Source organism: Anomalospiza imberbis, chromosome 7 (genome assembly GCF_031753505.1).
Source record: "Anomalospiza imberbis isolate Cuckoo-Finch-1a 21T00152 chromosome 7, ASM3175350v1, whole genome shotgun sequence".
NCBI classification, from domain to species: domain Eukaryota; kingdom Metazoa; phylum Chordata; class Aves; order Passeriformes; family Viduidae; genus Anomalospiza; species Anomalospiza imberbis.
Genome location: NC_089687.1, coordinates 13,958,690 through 13,981,066, shown reverse-complemented (window position 1 = coordinate 13,981,066; position 22,377 = coordinate 13,958,690). Strand labels below are relative to the sequence as shown.

General features: G+C 38.9%; 1 protein-coding gene across 1 annotated transcript in view; it reads right to left on the bottom strand.

Annotated features, from left to right (window-relative positions):
- Nucleotides 1-301: 301 nt before the first annotated feature.
- Nucleotides 302-22,377, bottom strand: part of GYPC (glycophorin C (Gerbich blood group)) — a 33,133-nt gene continuing 11,057 nt past the window's right edge. Inside the window, exons 2-3 of the mRNA XM_068195460.1 lie at nucleotides 8,019-8,069; nucleotides 302-5,751 (exon numbers count right to left, since the gene is read on the bottom strand). Of these exons, the coding sequence (XP_068051561.1) occupies nucleotides 5,555-5,751; nucleotides 8,019-8,069 (248 nt within the window). The 3' untranslated portion in view covers nucleotides 302-5,554. The remainder of the gene's footprint in view (nucleotides 5,752-8,018; nucleotides 8,070-22,377) is intronic.

Below are 22,377 nucleotides of genomic sequence, written 5' to 3'. Positions count from 1 at the left end.
CTTTTCATAGCAATGCTGCAATCCAAAAAGACTTTAGTACAACATGTCAGATACCTTCCATCATATATACAGTTTGAAACAACAGAAAAGGTGTAAAGGCAAGAAGTTATGCTGAGAGATCAGCACTTATAAAGACCGTATTTTAATTTATTGTGTTTCTTTCTGGCATGTGTGGAAATACAATTTTTTTTGCAGGAAGGACAAATATGATCAATAAAATGCTTGTCCCACTGAATGCAGTCAGATTTTGTCCCAACCACACAGAGAATGGGCACATAGAATAAGGATTCCTTATTTTCAGTCACTTATAATACTACTGTCTTGTATTAGAGAAGGATCTGTATTACAACAAATATCTAACTTTGTAATATGGTTGGAATTTTTGCTCACCATCTATGTTTTATTTTGATTTTGTTAGCTTCCTTTATTTACCCAAATTTCCAAACATCAGATGCGGGTTCATTCCTTGTTCAAGTATTTAGTATTCTGTCCTGAATGAACTGATGCTGTGAGGCTTCTGCACTTTCTAAACATACAAAGCTTTCTTATGTGAAGAACGAGAGATTTTAGAAAATGCAGTAAACAGCTTTTAAAACATTTAATGGGAGTGTCCTGTTGGTGTGTACGTACCATCATTTTTTGATTGGACTTGCATATACAAGGAATCCAAACATCTCATTTAACTCAAAGAAAACATCTCAAAAAATTCAAAGAAAGTTGTTGTCAGCAGTTATAGTGAGCAAATACACTGATTTATCCAAACAGGAATATCTATTTTGTTTGAAGAAAAACTCCTCTCCACCCCTATTGGCATCAGATTGCCTTCTCTTGTTCTGCACCTTTTAACTGATTTTCTCAGCATCTTGTCTCAGTGTTTCCTCTGTTCTGTGAGGAATTCTTGCAGGCTTTAACTAGTGCAGTCCTTTTCTGCTTATCCTGGCACTATAAATGTTTCAGCACTTTGTCTGCATTCCTCGTTGAAAGAAAATAGTCCTTTTTATTTCCATGTGCTGAGGTACCCCTGTGATCCCTAGATTTGATTTAAGAGAAAACCTGATGATCTGAGAAATCCCATAGTCCTATTTTTAATAGTATCCCAAAGTGATTTGGTCTTGGTATTCTAAAAAGAAAAAAAAGAATTACACATATGTATATCTCTATATGTCTCCTTTCCTTGAAAACTGGCTAAGTTCTCCTCAGGTCTGTAGTAATGTTCAATGGCACATTGGAACTAGGGAAAGCCTGGAACAATAGAGGCAAAGCCCCAGAAAAAATGCACACCAGGTCCATGGTCTGGTTGGCCAGACACACAATTGGGAATGACTTCTTTTGGACAGAATTACTCTGCTGAGCTGTAATGATGCTTCAGAGGCTGAGATGGGAAAGCAGTCATTTTTGTGCAGGGGAGGACTGTCAGTTATGCTCATAAAGTTAGAAGAAATTGAGCTCGAGATGTTAAGACAATGTCAGAATATTGAATCTGTGAAAACACTTTTCAAAGACTGACAAAAAGAAATGGTTTAAAAGAGATTAATTTCCCTTTGCAAGTGATTATTTTTATCAGTGAAAGAATTTGAATGCTTCATGAACCCACTCTTAAAGCTCACTAATGTCACCAGAAATACTATGTTTAATTTTTAATTTTTAATTTTTTAATTTCCATATATCTTAAAAAAAAATCATGTGTTCCTACAGGATCATATTTATTTTCTGTCTGCAAACTTCAGCAAATATTGGTAATTTTGGTGCACTGCCTTCTCATACATCACTGAAAAATTACTTACTTATACTTGCAAATATGGACCTATGACTTCCTATGCAGTGGGATTCAACAAGTTTTCACAGGGCATTAAGGCATGGGGACAAAAATCAAGCAGCTTGAGGGATCATCATAATGATGCTTTGTTTAGGGAGAAACATTGGAGATGGTCACTGGAGATTTATAGCACTAAATTTAACAACTACAGAACTTACAGTGCTATTTTTAGACCTGTTGTCTGTAAAAATGTGGCATATGTGATCGCTCTGTAAATCTGTCTCAGGTCAGATTGGTCACATTTTCTCAAATTTGGTGTAGGATTGGCAATCCAAACCCAAAACCTTTTTGAAAATTTTTACTGGCTAGCAGAGATGGGCAGAGCAATTTCACAGATAAAAACAGGTAAATAAATACATAAGTAAATGGCTAATCCTTTGCCATAGAGAAGGCAGTAGAGATCCAGATGGGAGCTGAGGGAGTGCGAGCAAGAACAGCAGCCACAGCTGAGAAGATGAAGCACCAAAGAGCTGCAGGACATCAGGCCACATCATTAGGGGGACCCCACATGAAAGTATGTGGGAGAAGAAGAATCTGTTTCATTAATTATTCTATTCAGGAAGCAAATGGTGAAAATCATTTAACCATCAGTGATGAAAAGCTAAGGCTGCCAACTGAGATGTCTCAGCATTGTACACAACGTTTGTTTTAGCACAGCATGCTGCTTGCAGAAGGATGTTTTGCTAATCAGTTATAAAAGTTATAGGGAGTTTTTAACACATTCTTTTTACAACTAAATTTAATGACTCAAGACATTGAGTAGAGTTAGTATGAGTAAAAAACAGCAGGATGAGGCTGTTAGAATGTGCCAGTCACATGATATCATGAGATTTCTTCATTACAAAGCAAAGTTTTTCCTGAAGAAAACAAAGAAACAGCAAATCTCCACAAACCTTCTTCTCTCTGTTGAGTGTGCTTGAGTAATTTCTAAATACACAAGGCCTTGAAACCTAGAAAGACACAGTAAAGAAATAAATTCACTGAAACCACAGCTCATGATAGGAGTGCTGCTGCCCAACTATTCAAAGTGGCTTGTTACCAACAGGGGAGCTGTTCCTGAATGCTTGGACTGTTTGTCAGCCTAGATAAATAGGGAAAATGGGATAAAGATTGTTAGTTAAGCTACAAAGAAGAGATATAGTCAGGGACCAGAAGTTGCATTCAGTTGAGATTTAAGGAAAGCAATGAGACAAAGACTGAAGTTGACTGAACTGGTAAGAATTGGCTGAGCTCCTCCGAGCTCATGCTATGCCACCAGAAAATCTGGCCTCTACAACTCCAGTGTGGCACTTTGTCTAAGTCTACCTCATAATTAAAAACTCACACCCATGCCAAAAGAAACACTAAGTCAGGTTCCCATGTGTAACAGGTACAACACAGATGTCTAATTAAAATCTGCAAGCTCAACTTGCAGAAGCCAGAATTTCATGACTGAGGAGAGAGGCAGGAATTTATTCCCTATGTACATCACACTTTTCTGTAAAATCAATTTTCTTTAACAGTTATACTAATGTTACATATTCTGAATGCATGTAAGGGGACAAAAGGCTGGTAGTCCTCTATAGGTCCTTCTAGGGCTGGAGGAAAGTTCCTTGGTGTTCCCACACTTTGTGTGGGAGATGCAGCAGAGCTCAAGTCACTCCAGTTATCTTTTTCTCAGATGAAACATTTACATTTTTATTGAACTGGAGGATCAGGGGTCTTCAGTTTTATAAACTCAGTCTTACAGTTAAAATCAGTGATTTTTTTCTAACACTTGTCCTAGAGAAAAAAAATAGTTCCTGTTTCAAAAGTAGTAAAATGATTAAAATATTAATGGGTCTAAGAAGGAAACAGGTGCATAATATCAAAATATTTGACCTCTGTGTTTTGTGCATTTTATATTGCACTAGCCACAGACTACAATGTGGTTCTGCAATGGTATGTTACAGAAAGTATCTTAAGCATTTAATAAATTTGTCACGAGTTTCACATTATTTGATTAAAATGCTAACATGTGGATTTAAGATTCAAAATTAAAGGTATTGGGGTTCTAAAAATAATTCAGAGCCCATCTTTTTCAAGTACTGGCAAAAGACTGAGATTGTGATTGAAAGACAAAAATATCTTGTTTCTTCAGTTGTGTCCTCAGAGTCTTACCTTGCTCAGACCTCTTACAACATTTTTGAGGCCAATGTCAGTAATGAACACCAGAGTCCAGGAGCTTTCCAAGCTTTCGTGCCAAGAAGTGAGCACAAGTGATCAGCAATAGTGTCTTGAAAGCACAGCTGTAGAAGACTTTATATATATGTACACACATATATGGATCAAAGCACAGGAAAAAATATAGTGACTTGAGCAGAGCTCATCAGTATCTTGTTTGTTATCTTGCATTTCTCCACCTCTATTTTCAGTAGTCCAGGGCACCATGGCAGCTGTGGATGAGCAGGTGCAGAGAACAATTATCCTATTTCTGGAGGTAATTCTGGGCTTCAATTAGGAAGTCAGCTTACTGGGGTAAAGAAACTCATCACCATTGATTCTTAGGTGAGGAATAAGATCTTTTCATGTGACCCACCATGAATAATCTATTTATTTATTTATTTATAACAAAACATTGATGGCAGTGTAATTCTCTGGTCTAGCACACTGCAGAGGATACACAGAAGCCATACAGAGTGAGAAATAAAGCCAGTGGGATGCAGATGAACAAGCTTCTTTATAGGGACAATCATAAGGTTGCATTTGTGAAAGATGTACTCATATCTGCACCAGAACTGAATTCCTCTCTCTGCAAAAATCTACAGTCCTGTTGGTGGTCACTCAGAGAATTTTCCAATGCAAAATAAATAAATAAATATTCAGGCAAAAATATCTTACATGAAAAAAATGTAGCTGAGCTCCATTGTTTCAAAGGGCCTGCTCAAACCAGGATGCTTTACCTTTCAATATCTATCTATTTATGCATGTGTGCAGAAAACCTACAGACTAATTGGAATCATATTTGTACATCTACTGACTATTTTGAATACTATATTGTAAATTCCAACATTTTACAGTTCTCAAGTTGCCATGTAGAGAGTCAGTAATAAATCCTTCACTCTTATCTTTTCCATGTTTTCCAAGAATTTTATTTCTTTGAATTGTCTTTGATTTATATATATATATATAAAATTCAAATATTAAAAAAAGAAATCTCAGTGTAAATCCCCCCCAAAAAACAACATAAACTCCCCTGTGCCAATAAAAATGCACACTTAAGGGGATGGAGGGGGATGTCTGGGCTATATTTTTTTTTTTCGAGCTAGATCGCTTTTATCTAGTTTAATGTTTATTCTGTTACCATTTGAAATTCAATTTCAGGTAGTTCTTCATCATATCAGAATAGGATGCATCATTAACTCTAAGAGGATGTTTTCATTTGGCATCTGCTATTTTCACCAAATGTCAAGGCTTGACATTTGCTATCTTTATCTGGTTTTGGTGTATCACTCATACTGAGATTTTGTTTCTTCTTATCTGATATTGATTTCAACTGTGACCAGCTGTGTTGCTAATAAAATCAACAGGCAAGTATCTGGCATTTAGTTCTTCACTGCTAGAGGAAAAGAAACAACCCAGTGACAAAAAAAAGCAGAGAGATACTTTTCAATTAGGATGCTCGCCTGTATCCTCATATTAACCACCTCTTAGTACTTCTGTTGATGTTATGCTTCTGACTGATTCCCTTGGGGAAGTCTCCATGGAAATCCTTGTCTCTCAGATGAAATATTCCTTTTTGCTCTCATCCACTGCCTCCTGGAGAGCGGGGTCATTTTTCAAAGCGGCATCAGCGCTTTCGGCGAACTCGGTTCCTTTGGCCTCGTTGGTGTGGTAGGTGCCCTTGTGCCTGTACATGTACCGCACCATCACCACCAGCAGGCAAATGAGGATGAACACCACCGCAGCAATCACACCTAGAGGAAAGAGACCACTTAAATGTATCACCTGTGATAAAATATGAGAAGTGTCTCACAGCCAGATATCATGACCTGAGTTGCTGGGTAGGGAAAAGCCCATGTGTCACAAGGGGTTTGCATGTTACAGTGGCCAGAGTCAGAACACACTGCAAAAAATGAGATGGGATGTAGATACTGCAGGAATAACAGAAACATTTTCACTAGCTTTCTTTTAAATCAATGGCTTGATTTGATTGAACATATTGGAGCTAAAAGTTCATTACAAAATGAGGAGAAATAAAAGAACATAAAGAAAAACCAATAGGTTTATTTTATTCTTCTGGTAACATACACCAGAGGTGGGGGGGTGTTGCAGACAACCCAACCCTGCCTTCTCAAGTGTTCTCAATTTCAGGAAATGTTCAGGGCACAGAGTATTTCATAGGGGACATTCAACAAATAGCAGGACCTGCATGGCTCTGGAACTGCTCTGTATTTGCAAGCTGCCATTTCATTCTGTGCTCTAATTATGAAAGTTTGATTGTAATGAATGTGAAAGGGACACCTGGCAGAAGGAAGGGGTTCTGGGTAGGTCTTTCTTATCTCCTGGACTAAGGCTAATTTCCAGCTGTGTGTTGACTGGACAAAAATTTCTATAGATGACCTCAATATGTGTAGGACTAAATGGTGAATGGAAACATTCTTAGTGAAAGAAAGTAAATTCATGATCCTTTTCCATTGTGAAGGTAGAAGTCCATAAAAGAAACAAGTGCATGAAAAGTCCATTCTTAAAAAACCTACAAAGTCTATCCCTTTCCTTCCACATCAAATTATTGACTTAAAAATTCTGAAAAAATTTAAGTATTTTGAAGTTTATTCAACTTGTGTGACTTTTACAATTTTTTAAACATGATTTTTTGCATGGATTCATGGATGTGCTTATAAACATTTTTGCTGTGATTTTGTATGAGTACATGATACTGAGCTGATGCTATATTCATATGAATCCAGGAATAAGCCAAATATTAAAGAAATACACAATAAAAAGAACAGAACATCCCTAGGGCTTTCTCTGCTGTCAGTGAAGGGGATGTGTGTGTGGGATAATTTCTTCTAGAAGTGAATTTTATGTTTGTCAGAAGAATTGCTCCCTGGAAATGCCTACTACTCTGTGGAGACAATGAGGGGAAGGTGGAGAATACCTCTTTTCTGCATCTTATATTCAAGATAAGTGGCAAGTGTATCTCCAAAGCTTTAGATTTATCAGCATCAGTAAACTGAGTTACTGATGCTGGTCAACTGAGTAAACCCTACTGGCATAAAAACACAGGAATAGACAGAATATTAGCAGGGTAAATAAAGATTATAACTCTGTCTTTAAATATATGCTTTAACATTATCTCCCAGATTTCATAGTGCTTGGTTCTGGAAGGTGAAGTTACTGCTAGCAGAAATGAAATTGCTTATACAAAGAACTTCAAGTTGAAAATGATATCATGGTTGCAGTGTGGGCTTCATCAATTTTTAGGACCTCAGTGGTATCCCTTGACACAAGAGGCTCTAATAGGCTTTAGATGTAGCACAATATTAATAAGCCTAGGGGACTAAGTACAAATCAATTTACCTGCTACTTGTTCATAGGAAGCTGAAATTAAAGTTACAGGAGATGGGACCTGAGGGAAATATAGCAGAACCTCACCAATTTGCACTAATGATTGGTGTAGCCCCTTGTGAATGGCTGAAATTAGTGTGTTAGCATGGAAATGAACAAACACAATAAAAATAAAAAGACAGGTTCACTCCGTGAATGTAGCTTTGCTCATTTATTCTGACAACTGTATTTAGTTTAAATGCATGAGAGAGCTTTAATGGAACACCAGGAAATATAATGTGGTGAATTCTGTAACAATAAAGGGTCAGCTGGTATAAGCTAACATCACTCAAATCAGAGGTACTCCACCAGTTCTGTACTAAAGGACAAGCTTGACCCAGTGAATACTGAAGGAAATCAGAGACTGACATTTCTGTTGGATTGTTTGGTATTTTGTCCTAAAATGGGGAATAGATGAGGGTGGTACTGCTCAGTATATGGTTTGTGCTCATTATCTCATCTTGTTATCTTGCCAATAGCCCCTCTGGGAGCAGATTTCCCACTGGCCTAATTAACTCTAATTGTTCCGTTCCTGTTGTCTTGTCAGCGAAGTAGAGGTTTTGCAAAATGCAAGAAATCAACAAACCTGCTGTTTTAATTCTTATGGTGCTGCTTAGTACAGTCTGCTACTCACCTCCAATAACAGCCACATCTGCTCCAGCTGTGGGGCTCTCCACTTCTCCATCTATAAATAGAATAGAACATAAAAAAGTTAATTATAAAAAAGAAATTGGATCATATGGAGGAGCAGTGACTGTACTGGCAGTTTTGTATTATTTTAACCTGTGAAACTTGGAACTTAATCAATATCTCTTGTTATCAAAAGACATTTATGAAACTTCACATTAGAGTTAGCCTCACTGTAACAATTTTCTGCCATCATAACACTGGAAAAAAATAGCTAGCACATTATGCAAACTATCATGGCCCCCAGGGAAACACCTACTGTGTATTATGAGCACTTACCTGTAACATCCTCCAGTGAATGCTTAAATTAAGAGCATTTAGGTGCTGTGATTACTCTCAGAAAGGTAGTTTTAGAAAAAAAAAGGTTGATGTCTATTTATTTTCCCATTTATGGCTCTTCAGAGCATGGTCTGGATCTTGATTTGATGTAAATTAATCTGTGTGTATTGATTTCAATTAATATTTATTTATCTGCAATGTCCTGTTTTTAATCTTTGCATTTGTTTTCTTTTCAGCTTACATTTGAAATCACAGCAAGTCTCTCATGTGTGTGGTATAAAACACAGTCTCCACCTTTAGTAAGTCTGAATTCAGTGCTGATAAATCAAATAACACCACTTGTATTATGATTTATTTAAAATTTTATTAAAAAATTCCTTTTGGTAAATGTAGTACATAGAAAAGATCTCTGGAAAACATGAAAATGTAACTCCAAATCCTTCTATAAACTCAAGAATGACACTATGGTTGATAACCTGGGATGCCTTTTGCTATATCTGTATATATGATTCGAGGACAAACCACTATCAGCAGTTTTCTCCTTGTTCATGTCTAGTCTCTAACATCAGTTTGCATCATACTGAAGAGAGCTGAGATTCAAAGGATCCACCTCTTTTCAAACATGGGAGATGCTTTTTTTAGAAAGTAAGAGTGCTTTTCTCTCCCCCAGAGATCCTTCCCACATTTTCTTCCATCTATATATTGATGGAAAGATTAAGCACATCTTCTGTAATTTAAAAACTCTTATTATGTCTATTCAAAATCCATGTGCTCAGAAGAGATTAATTACCTCAAGGTCAAAAATGCTCTGTATTTCCTTACTCACCAAATACATGCTGCATGCCAAAAAAGCAGGCTCCTCTACAGCAATCAAACACTTGAAGGTGTGAATTCCAAAGTGCTTCCCAAGCCACACGGCTTGCTGCCAAACATTAATTCCAGATCAAATGATTATCCCCTTAATTAAAAAAAGGTTTATGAGTAACTCTCTGCTCATACCTGGCATTCTTAGGTGCCTCTCAGATTCAGATAACAAGCAGGTGCCTTATCTCCAGGACTTGCCATCACAGTGCTTTTTGATAATGGATTACAGTATCATCACTTTGCAGAAAAGTTTTCATTTCCATCTCTCTAAGTTTGCAACAGAATGCAGGACTCATCTTGAGCTATGGTACAGCTGGCACTGATCTGCTAAGCTGGCAGTGCTGTGCCCTTCAGCTGACACTGTGATGTGGCTTCCCTCACCACAGCTCCCATTTTACTACAAGAACCAGGGCCTGACTCCTCCTCTGTGTGTCTCCTTTTGACCACAGAACAGGTTTGCTGTCCTCCCAGACAACATTTTGCTGCATCAGTTGGAGTGCCAGAACATTGCAGCTACCACCAATGACCAGACAGTCAAGATCTGCTCCCCAGATCAGTTTTGGAGCACTGTTGATGGAGATCACAGAGACACCCTTAATCCCTGTTTCACTGTCTCTAAAATTTCTCTTTGTCCAAAAAGATCTATGTGATTCATGGCAATATTACAGTATTGCTAGGCAGGTGTGAAAGTATTGGCACTGTTCGAGGTTCAAGCAGCGTCGTCCTTCCTGAAATATGGCTGAGGAACACGCAAGGCATGTGTGATGGAATGAGACCATCTTCCCTGAGCAGGAGTGAAACAGTGGCTGCTGTCCAGAAGGGAATCCCTGCTTGGCCAGAACCCCCAGCATGGCCTCTCTAAACTCAGTCTGTGTGAGAAATACAGTGCATTTCTGTACTACTGAGGACTGAATCTTCACTTTCTGAGGCAAAAAGACATCCAGCTTCCTGAAGGAATTTTTAGCTCAGCAATGGCTTTGGCCTTCTTGTACCTTCTTTATTCTGCTCTTCTTTCATATGCAGAGTGCTCAGAGGTCTGTGTTTCAATAGCTGCTGTTGCACCTGTTTTGATTGTTTCCCTTTGTTTCAAGGACATCTTTTGTGTTATCTGTTGCTAAATTGTCGTTGCAAAACCTCCTCTCCCTGTTATATTGGCCCTTGATCAGCTACAGTCTGGTTCTGAATGAGCTTGAACATTGTTATTTACTGCCACTGGTTACCATGACACACAGAAATCAAATGATTGTGGGGAAACATGTTTTTCATAGAATTTCTGGCCATCAGAATGAGTTCACCAAATCAAGAATAGAACACACAAATCAAATTGTATGTTGCTGGAAAGTATTTTCTAAAAGCAGAATGATGAGAAAGAAATGCTTTTGTGTCATGACCTAAAATTCATCAAATTCCAGTTCTGCTCATAAACTTACAGATAAGGAATTTTTTCAATAGAATGACAATTGCTACCTGTCTCGTTCTTATCAATCACATCCTGCTGAGAAGGCAGCAGCCAGTGGAAATCCCAGAAATATTCCTGACTTAAATACTGCAAGTAGATCTCTGGCTTTGTGCTTCACAGGTGGCACACCAGTGCAAATGACTTGTATGTTAACATAGCCAGTGGTGACTTATTCCTGCTAAATTTGTTGGTGAATTTGTTAAACTACCTCCTTCAGGTGCAATTTTCCAATAAAACTTGATTTTTATTTTAGTAGTTCCACCCCACTCCCACCCCCAATTTTAATCTATCCCCTTTCATTTTGGCTAAGGAAGGAACACTTGTTTGAAGTGGGCAGGTCCTGCAGTGAAAATCTTTGCTTGACGTTCAGCACTCTCGTATTCTCATTACGCACTTTTCAGACAGTTGTAATTGTTTCTTTTGTTCTATAAATTGCAAATCTGAACCACTAAAAGCCATAAATCACTTCCTGTCCCAAAATTCTGATACTGGCTTTAATTTTTTTTTTTTAAATTTTACACTTTCTTTATATCTGAGGTTCATTCAAATAGATCTTTCCAGTTCTTCTTTACAATGCCAAGGACTAAATGTTCTTTGTAGATGGAAAGTGAGGTTTTGACATGATTTTGTGACACCAGAGAACAGGTCTTTAAGGAAAACACAAAGTATAATGGCAGTCCTGATAAAGATGCAAGACTTACCAGTGAGCTACTTTAGAAGCCTAACTATGTTAAGACATTCCAACTGACAAGTTGTTCAACTTATATGGTGGTGGGAAAGGGCATATTCATCCCAAATACTTTCTCCCATTCAGCATAGAAAGCTCAGAGTTTAGATGTTGCTCCTTGCAGGAGCCAATACTTTGTGATTCTGTGGCTACTGTCAGTGACACATGGAATAAACTTGCAGAAAGCTTCAAGCTTTCTAATTTTCAGGCATAATTTTTGCCGGTTAAATTAGTTTCCAGAAAAAAAATCCAGTATTTGTATTCTTGGTGGTTCTGCATTCAGGACCTTAGTCAACAATTTAATCACCTACATGTCTGATTGCTATGGATTTACACACGGGAAAAGCATGAAAGGAAAACCAGACCTGCAAAGGGATCCCCATTTGGCACATCTGACAGGAATGACCCTACAGGATAGATCTAATCTACTGGTATGAACTGCCAAATCTCTACTGTGCAATCCACAAGGGCAATTTGATGGTATAACTGTAAACCTTACCCCAGACTTCTCAAGGCCTCTCCAGTTTCTGGAAGATAAAGTTCCAGACTGAAGCTGGTAGCGTTGAGTAGAGAATGAAAAGACTGAGATTACAACTCACATTGTCGTGATTCCCATGCAGCTGTGGGTGATCCTGCATTTTGGAGTTTGTCAGGCTGAGTGAATATACAGATATCTGTGTGATAAGCAGCTCTGACAACAGAGGTTTCAAAGCCACTCGACAGCAGTCAGGCAGCACTGCTCCTGCTCCAGTCTTTCAGGATCTTCCTACCCACAAGCTTGTGCTTTTGATTCTCAACAACCCCAGCATCTCTTATCACGATGCTCCATTGCTGACTGCTAGGTTACAATCTCAGGCAAAGCCTTGGCTGCTAAACTACACTCAGGTAGGTCTTTAAGTGCTTTCTTGTGCAACCCATTCTCTCTCTTGATGTCTCTCTTGATCTCTCTTATGCAAAGATGATCTCGTTGCATAAGAAGTGGTTGAAATTCATTCAATCCATGTGAATGATGGTTGAACTCCTTAAGGCAGTCATTTCCTTCTCAGGACTTTCTTAGGCATGTAGGCTAGGAAATACACAGGAAGATTTCATCTTGAATCAACTCACCTAATTACTTTATGAAAATCTGCTGCTAATGGGATTTTCCAGGTGAGGAACAACCCACCCTTATCTCAGTGTATCCAGGGATCTGCTTTGCAGAGCTGCCCCAAATACTGAGTTGTTGCAGGCAGTGGTGTGTAAGCAGTCTCTATCCGTAAGACACCTGAAAGGTGTCTTTAGAATTTGGCTATTAAATGTTTAATGGTTTTGTATTGAACGTTTCTACTGTCTATCCATGCATGTCCAGTGAACAAGGGAGATGTTCAAACTGAATGATAGTTCATGAATTCAGTTCATGGTTCAGGCCAGATAGAAATGGAACTCAGAGGAGGGTTTCACCTCAATATTGATTGTTCTTTCCTTCTTCCATACATTTTAAAGAGAACTTTGGTTATAACAAGATGAGTGAAATACAGTTTACTCAGTAATAGTCTAGTAAATTTTTGTTTATTTTTTTGGCTTGTATCAATTGACCTAGTACAACATACAATACTAATCTTGCCTTGTTTTTAAAAAGTTGTAATTTAAAAATAAGACTGCCTTTTTATGCAAAAAACTTAGGTAAGGTTCTAATTGCCTCCACTCAGAATAATACTAAGGTATTTGATAGGGTTCAGTAAAACATTATAAACTTCTGAAAGCACTGAGGAGTATATGGAGTCTACCAGGCAGCTTTTGCAGCTGTTAAAAACCTTTTCTATAACTACTGCAATTTAATTTTTTAAAAATATTCTTTATATAAAAATGTGTTTATCATAACTGTTCTTTCCAAAGTGACCTTTTTGTTCATTGTATGCTCTTCTGCAGTTCTGGCTCTTATTGACTGGAAAAGCATGTCCTAACGTGTCCCTGTTTTCTCCATTGATGCAGGACTTTTCTTATCACACACATAGTATAGAAAAACTAATGAATTCTTAACACCTCCATTGTTTATGCAACTATGGTATGTCCTCCTTGCCCTTTGGTTTATATTTGTGCCTTGCCAACACACTGCATTCATGAGAAAATCATTAATCTATTAACCTTAGCACACCAATTTAATTTACAAGCTATAGTTAGAACTGGTTCACTGCAGCTGTATCTGTAAAAATGAGTCAAACCAACTTCTGAAAACTTCATGTTAGAAATATGTTAATTGCTCAAGCTGCTCTCTGGCCCGTTACAATATCAGATGCATCACACTGAGGCCATTCTGAATGAAAAAAAAAATTCATTACCTATTTAAATATTTGCCAGTAAGTGTGCAGTGCACTGCCAGAGCTGGCATCTCTTGTCCTGAAGGGTCATCAGCCTGAACCCATCAATTTGACATATTCGGCTGAAAAAGTCATCACCATCTCCCATTAGACTATGAAACACATTAAGGCTGTTCTTTCAAAATTAAGGAACAGTTTCTCATCTGTCAATCTGGAAAAGAGACAGAATAATTTGGCTGCCACTTGTATACTAAATTATTATAAGGAAAATAATGGTGTCATATAGCAACAACAATCACATGATCTTTTGGACAAGTAAGTGGACTGTGTTGAAAATGTAAGTTATATCTTGCAGATTAAAAATACCTACACAATTAAAATGCTCTGGGCCCAATTCTTTTGCTATCCCAGCTAACAAGCACTTTGTCATTAATTCTAAACAGACTAAATACAGTTTCATTCGAATAAAGGTCTGTTCAAGATTTTTTGACACTTTGTAACATAGAAAGGATAAAAAGCAATTATCAAATTAGTTTAAATAGATTGTCACATAATTTTAATCTCATTTGATTCTAGTATACAGTGTTAGCAAAATAGTTTTTCACCATTCTAGAATGTTATGAAGTAAATAAGAGGAAATATGTTTTACAATGTTTGTGGAAGTAATGGCTTCAATCACATGGTTTCTCCTTCTTTTGTGAAGCTGAATTGCCATTGTGTCTTGGGGAAAATCAGAGATGGAAAGATACACAAAAGTCATCTTGTCAAAAAGCAATCATATGATATCTCTTAATGATAAAAGGGAAAAGGAGAAAATATTAATGAAATTTGGGAAACTATTTTAGATTAAAAATAATAAAGATGTTTTAAAAGGAACAGATATTCTATATTTCGAAATAAAAACCACATATCAAATTTAAAAAGATAAAAAATGTTTTAAAGGATTATATAAACTAAAATACACACAGATTTTTTTAAACTAACTTTTCTCTTTATCCCCCAAAAGAACTGAAAAAGAAGTGACAGTGCCCTCAAATTCCCCTTTCACTTTGAAGAGTTTGAACCATGTACTATTTTTTGTTTAGTTTGAAGTTACTGGAGACTTTAACTTCATTGCTAAGTGGTGCTGAACCCTGAGAATTACTACCAATTCTGATGGCAATTAAGTCCATCTGCCAGAGTATTAAAATGGTCAATGCCCCCTTTGAAGTACTATAAATGTTGCAGTGACCAGTTTTTGCTGTGCTCCTATGGGAAAGCTGCTCAATGTCTGAAGACAAAATGTTGCCTTCTTATCTTACAAAGTTGCATGAAGTGTGAGAACCTGGAAGGTCCAATCTATTGAAAAAATGCTGCATGCGGCAATTTGGAAGTTGTGTCCTGTTTTGTCTTTTTCATATGTATAGTTACATCACTGCAAAATTTCTTACTTTTCCATGGAAGTAGGTTAGTGTAATCAGGCCATCATTTACAGTTTTCCTCTACAGCTGTCAAAGCCAGCTCATATACAACATAAAGATAAATTGACCTGGAATTGTTTCACTGAGGAAGGAGTGACAAATGGAGTATGAATCCATCTGTCACAAACAGCCCATGATCAGGACATTTTCCTGCCTTTGCCTCTCCTCCTCCCACCTTTTCCCTCTTCATCAGAGCAGAGTACTCCTTTTGAAGGCTTTATAATTGAGGAGGTTTTGAAAGAAGCACTAAATACCCAGTGAATCTGATGATTCTTGCTAATTTCTGCCTGACTTTCCTCCAAAGTCAACAATGTTAGGTTCTATTCATTTTTTGTTGAACCAAAATGGGAACAAACCAGCCATTTGGTCCTTCACTGAGGTCAAAGCTGAATAGACAGGAGTTGCTGGTTTAACTGATTAATCATTGCAAATGTTGCAGATGACCATAGGTAATCCAAGCAGCTCACTACTAAAATAGTGAAACCCCATCTCACAACCTGTAGCTTGTATATTTATCTTATAATTCTCAAGAAACAGTTCATGAAAACAGCATATCCCACTGATCTAAACCTTTCCTGTTAAAAACATAAGCATAAAAATTTGAGTCAGAACATTTTAGTGAACAGTCAGAGGCCAAGAAATCTTGGAGTAGGTGATTATTCCTTCCCAGTCCTTTGTGTAAGTGATTACATGAAGCAGTAAGACAACTTAACTGCTAAACTGCTTGTAATTATTTACCAAGACAAGTTTTTAATTTGTACCTAACAGGTCTAGCAGCCTCAGACCTGGCTCTCAAGCCTTTTGATTGTTTCATAAGAGGATAAGGTGATCTCTGTTTCTTAATGTTGTTGTGCTTGATTTTATGACTAAAATAACTTCTAAAGATTAGGTTTTGGTTTACATTTGAAACATATCCTTCTTTATGGACATGGCACTAAGCATTTATGGAGTTGGCACTAAGACAAACATTAGTTAAAATTAGTCCCCTTAACTAAGACAAGCAGAACTACTTGCTAGAATTTGAAACATCAAATACATTCCACAGCATTTTTGCACTGATTTTCTCTGTTCCTGCTATCTGCCTGATTGTCCTTTTATCCTTCACAAATTTTGACTCCATTATTCAACTCCAACTGTTTTTAAAGGAAAAGCAGGCAAAGATAAGGACTGCTTCAATTTTCGTGAAAACTGCAGACTGGAGGAAAAGGGAGACCAGAGTAGCCCAGCACCAAAGGAAAGGCAGAGAGGACTCAGCATTTTTAAGCTCTGTTTAGCAGCAGTCAGTTGTCTGGTGACCATGAGCTTTCCAGCCATCAGGCACATAGATCCAGACGCCCTGCAGCTCCCCCTCTCCATAGGGAGCTGCTGAGGGAGGGAGCCTCTGCATACTGGGGATGGGATTTAGGGGACAAACATCCAAAAGCAAGAGTATTTCACAGACTCTTTTGCTGGCAGAAAACCCCTTTTAATGGACACAGACATGCTGAGATAGAAACATGGCCATTATTCTATTGAGGCTGATAAATGTCTATTTCTCATTGAGATGAAAAAGCTTGACTTTGTGCTTAAACTAAAGATTATATGATCAAACTACACAAAACGTCACATAGAAACCACTTGGAAACTGGTGAAAGCCTGATAATATTGTAAGAGTTCAAAGACTGTAGCACCAGGCTCCTATCCTTAGAAAAGTATAATAATTTTCTCAACATGGGCAGGTTTCTTCATTTATGCTCATTCCCACTGTCAATATTTTGTAGCAAAGCAGTCCAACAGCAGTCCAATAATTCTTGGAAATAGGAGTTCTCTGTACTCCATACCCTGGCTTATTTGATATGAATTGTGTTCAGCTCCAACCAGCTCATACACCAGTGCTTGCCTAAGGCACTGTCTACTGTGCGTTGCAAGTGGAAATGTCAGGTTGTTTAGCATATGTTCTTCAGGGACACAGAGATCTTTCCTGGAGCACAGACGAGATTAATATTATTAATGGAGATATCTGTAGTGGAAACAATCTTCCAAATGCTTTGAATATTGAGCATATTAAACAAAGAAAATAAAACATATTGAAACACCTTAGAAACTTGCAAGGCAAATAGCTCAGGGCAACAATATTTCTTATCACCCAAAGTTTCTTCAATGAATATGCAGATTTCTTTTGCATATTTGCTCTAAAGACAAAGGCCACATTATCTGAAAAGCATTTACATATCAGTTCAAGCTATCTGAACAGAGATGAGGAATTTTAGCAAAACTTCTTTACCATCTATCCCTCATCTGAGCTATTCTAGACAGATTGTGCAATAATTGGGGAAAAAAGGAAAAAGGATCATTTGTGTATTATTTTTGGACAACTGTCTGGAATTATTTGGAAAATAGCATATTGAACACATTAACAGAGCTAAGCATGAAAAGACCTGCAATGAAGCCATATACTGAATGTTTTTCAGCACAGAATTATATTGTTGTGAAATTCATTAACGGTCTATTGCTAATGCTCCTCTCTCCTAATGCGACATGAATGTCAAGGACCATGTAGGTGGGAGGCTAATAACCAGCCTGACGAGATGTTTGACTGCTGGAAAGGAATCTGTGTGATCTCAGCTGTCTCCACAGGTGCTGCAGGAGGACACTAATAGGCAGTTGGTCGAGATGATAGCTGTGTGTCTCTTCCAACTGGAGCTGTTCTGTTCTGTTCTGACATGCCTTCTTGCAAAAAGATCTATTCAGCCTCCACACAGTGTGGTGAATCCTGGAGTATGGTGTGGGAATAATAGCTTAAAGAAGCCTAGATTTCTAGAGTCTATAATTACGGAAAATAAATCCCAAACATTATTGTTACCACAGCTTAACCATCCCTTTCCAAAGCTTGTGCTGAGGGCTTAACCTCGCTATGAGGTAGTGAGACCCGTTTTTTTTTTTTTTTTGCAGAGCTTTCAACATGCCCTAGTCAGAAGGGCCAGATATCTCCTGTAGGTACTTAAATGGGGTCTTACCCTCTGTGTTTTGCTTGTTAAGTTAGAGTCATGTTTATGGAAGGAAACTAATCATGCCAAAACTTGATGCTGCTACAATCTTAAGTAGGAAAGAACTTAATTTAGTTTAATCTTCTAATAAGGAGTCCTTTTTACTGTTCACCTGAATGGCTCTGTGTAGACAGTGTTGACTTTCATGCAACATGGTAAATTACAATAATTTTCAAGGCTCTTGTTTCTCTTTCAAATCTGGTTGAGACTGGTCAGTGGACCCAAAAGTTCTTGATGAGAACTGGCAGATGGATGAACAGATGACTAGGCAGACAGACAGCAGGAAAACATAAGACTCATTTCATTAGGAGACTGGACTGAAAACAGAAGTAGCAGTGGGTACTTGGATAATATTCATATTCTGGTCACCAATTAAAAAAATGCCATGTTTTTGAAACCATTTCAAAGCTTGTAGATGACATCCTTAGTGGTTTAAACAGCAAAGGAAAAAACAAAGGAACATTGCAAAGACCTTTTTCCAGCTCTGTTTTTTAGGTCAGAAGGCTACATTTTTATAGTCTGGACGGTATTTTAAACCTTTAAACCCAGATTCAGCTTGAACAGCCCTGGAAATTTCAATGGAGGATTAATGTGTGTCATTAAGCAAAGAAATATGGTCTAGTAGTCTTCAACAGCAATAAATGCTTGCTATGGTACTTCTCTGATCAACATATTTTTCACTTACTGTAAAGCCTTTGGGCTGCTCCAAGTGTATGAAATATCCATGGAGGAAAGCTGACACTGAATTGTTGGGATTTGAGCTGGCTACTACATTCCTGCAGCAAAGGGCATTCTTGCTCCTAAACATTTTCCTTTCAAGCAGAAAACCAGCTCACCAAAAGGAAAGCTCCTTCCCCCATTTAATATTTATTTATTTACTCATATTTACTGTTTACTTAGAGGGCTATTTACTTATTGGCAAATTGGTCCAAGTCAATCTGTAGTCTGACTGTCATTAACAGGGAGTGATTTGCTAGGTGCAGACAGAGAGGGCAAAAAGCAGGAATGCTCTTTTGAGTGGTTGAAATACATCATAAATCTATATGCAGGAAAAACAAGTTCCCCAGAAGAAAAGCATGAAGAGAAAAGCAGCTGGTTAAAGCTGGAGACTTCTTTTCTAGAGTGATCTGAGCAGAGCAGAGAACCCCAGACATTCAGAGTCCAGTGACTCCTTTGAAGTACAGTAGCTCTAGAAGGCCATGGAAAAAGCAGGGCTTGGCATTTCCTATGTAAGATTATATTGGAATGCACTAAGAATTCGGGCGCCTCTCTCAGCTGTCAGATTGGGACCCTAGGGCAGAGCTGTTTCCCTGAGCCATCCTTCCTTCAGAGGTGCTGCTCCTCCACAGATGCATCAGCAGCCATGGGGCTCTGTGGCCAAGCAGCAGCAGCAGCCACTGCTGGCCCTACTGGCTCAAAGCAGGGCACTTTCCCAACACACCAAGTGAAACACCAAGTGCTTCACATCCAAGGTGGGATTTGCAAGAGCTCTCACTGCTAAACTGTTTCTGCTTCCTTTGAAATTGCTTCTCTCACACATTCCACCTGCTCAGTTGGGCTGATGGTGATAGTTTTGAAAACTCAATTTTATGAGTATGAGAAACATGATAAAATCAAGCCAGAAACATAATATATAGCCTCTGTCCACTTTCTCTGCTTTCCAACTTCCTAGTTTAATTCACCAGTTGATGCTACCTAACAGGTTGCAGAAGTCTGCCTTCTCAAGCAGTCATGAGACAGCCTGCAAATTTCTCAAAGCACTTTTGTAATATAGCAAAACTATTTACCACTGCCTCCAGAGAAGTATGCTTTGGAACAGTCTCATAAGGTCAAGTTATCCCACTGAAACACCTATTACTATAAAGAGAATGAAAAAAAAAAAAAAAAGAAAAATGAACAAGCCAACTGCAGTAGCATAGCCCTGGAAAATATGAAGTCATAAGTAGAGTTCAGCCAGAGCAGACTCCCATTAAATTTTGTTTCAGATCCAAGTTCCACCCTGAGATATGTGTGAGCTGCAGTTTAATTCAGGGGGAGCTGTGCTGTACTTCATGCCATGTCAAGGCTTGGACACAAGTATGTATCTGTTACAAGAGAGGAGTAAAGCCCACTTCCTTTTTGCATATTTTTGGTTCTGTCTGTATAAATCAAGTAGAAAACTTAAATGAGTGGATAAAACAGGCCTCAGGCCACAGCTTTACAGAGCATCTCTGTCAATTTTAATTCATTCTTCCACAAGACCTGAATGTCTGTCTTTCCAAATCTACCAGGTTCTTTTCACAAGATGTGGTAGTCTTTCCCTGTTCCCCTGCTACACCCACGAGTGTTAAACACACAGGCAAGAGCTCTTAAGGATTCTCCAGTCTAGAAGTCCTTCTAGCTTCTTTGCTCTTGAGAGTCCCTTTAGGAGAGAGTCAGCAAGAAATGCTCCCAAGGAGATGCACGTGCTTTGTAAAGAAGGGTCATACCCAGCAGTCTGGCTTTAACTCTTAAAGACCTTGCACTGGATATTTTTGCCTGAGAAGCAGGAGGTCCGCTTAATGAGGAGGGAAGAAGGGGTGGCAGAGATGTTCCCTACCCTGGCTGCATTCCAAGAGAGGGGCTAGGCTTACCAGCACCTTTGTGCTGTGCTGGGTTGCACAGCTGGCTTCAGACAAAAGCCTTTATCATCACTGGGGTGGGCAGCTGCTGCACAGATGGAGGGGACAAAATGATAAAGTCATGGTCACACACCCCTGTAGGCACTGGAGTTACCTCGGAGAACTGGACAGAGGAGTTCCCTGCTTCCTGCCACCAGCTGTACACTCAGTAATGCTGAGCTTCAAAGGTTGAGTTCTTTCAACTCAAGTTAAAAGATCTCGTTCAAGAAGAGCGGCAGACATGGCTCAGTCCCACCAAGTGCTGAGTCTGGATGTGAGCAGGAGGTTAAAGTACTTCATATGAGAAACTCTGGTAAATGCAAAAGCTTTTATACCCCAAGGCACCCATTTAAACACTGAATTACTAATTCTGGTTCAAAACTTTCCCATTCCTCAGATCCCTTGGTTGTCGGCCTGTGCTTTAACTCTCCATTAAGCATCTGCTACAGGCTCTAGTGGGTAAGACAGCCCATCAGCTCCATGCAGCACTTCCATGGGCAGAGATTAAAAAGATTTTATGTCCCGGTTAGTCAAGAAAACGCAGCACCATGAGGATCAAACCCACATTGGCCATCACTGGTCATGGATTCTGTAGCAGATGGGAAGAGGCGGCATTGTCCCTGGGAAAGGAAGTCTCTTTTCCTAATGCTTGTGTAACCTAACAGGTGGTGAGGGCTAAGGGAGACACACAGGCAGCTCTGGCAATGCTACAACATGACTTCATTGTGCAATGGCAGTGAAACAAAGGACAGGGAAAATTGGTACCAAATCCCATTAGCTAGAAGATGGATCGGAAATAACCCAGCAAGGTTGGGGAATGGAAAAGACAGATGTGTGTGGCCCTGGGAGTCTGGAGAGACATATGACCCTCGGCCACAGCTGACATGCCATGGCTTTGTGTCTGTTAAGGGACAGAGTTTGCATTTCTTGCTACATCTCCTCTCACCAAGGATATTTTCAGTGGAGGGAGGAGTGGGAGGAAATTATCCTCTAAGGGATATGGATGTTCATGTCCAGAGACAGCAAGCTGGTGCCCTGAAGTGCCAAGTAGTGGAAAACAAAATCAATTGCAAAGCTGAACACCCACATTTATCCGTATTTCCCTGGCAAACTTCACTTGGCCACCCACAGGTCCTGGACCTTGTTCTGTGCTGCAGGCAGCAGGGCATGACTGGGGAGGGTTGATCCCCAGCTTCTTCTCAGGTATGAGCTGTGAAGGAAATCACTTGGGTGGAAAATGGCATGTGCTACCTTTTACGGTTTCCAAGTCTCTTTTTCTCATTCAATGAGGAAAATATACCCCTATATTCTTGAATAAATCACAGACACAATCTTCAATTACAGAACACGCATGCTTTTCCCCCTCCCACATCTCCCCCCAGTGACTGCTGCAGTTTCATATCTGACAAAAATAGCCATCCAGACCTCCAAAGGGAGGAGCTTGTATTTCTCCCTCTGGCCATCTTCAGCAGCTGCCAGCTCTGCAAGGCCCTGGGGCTGCACCACGATTGAGGGGGGGAAGATTCAGCCAGAGATTTGGTACTCAGGTCACTTA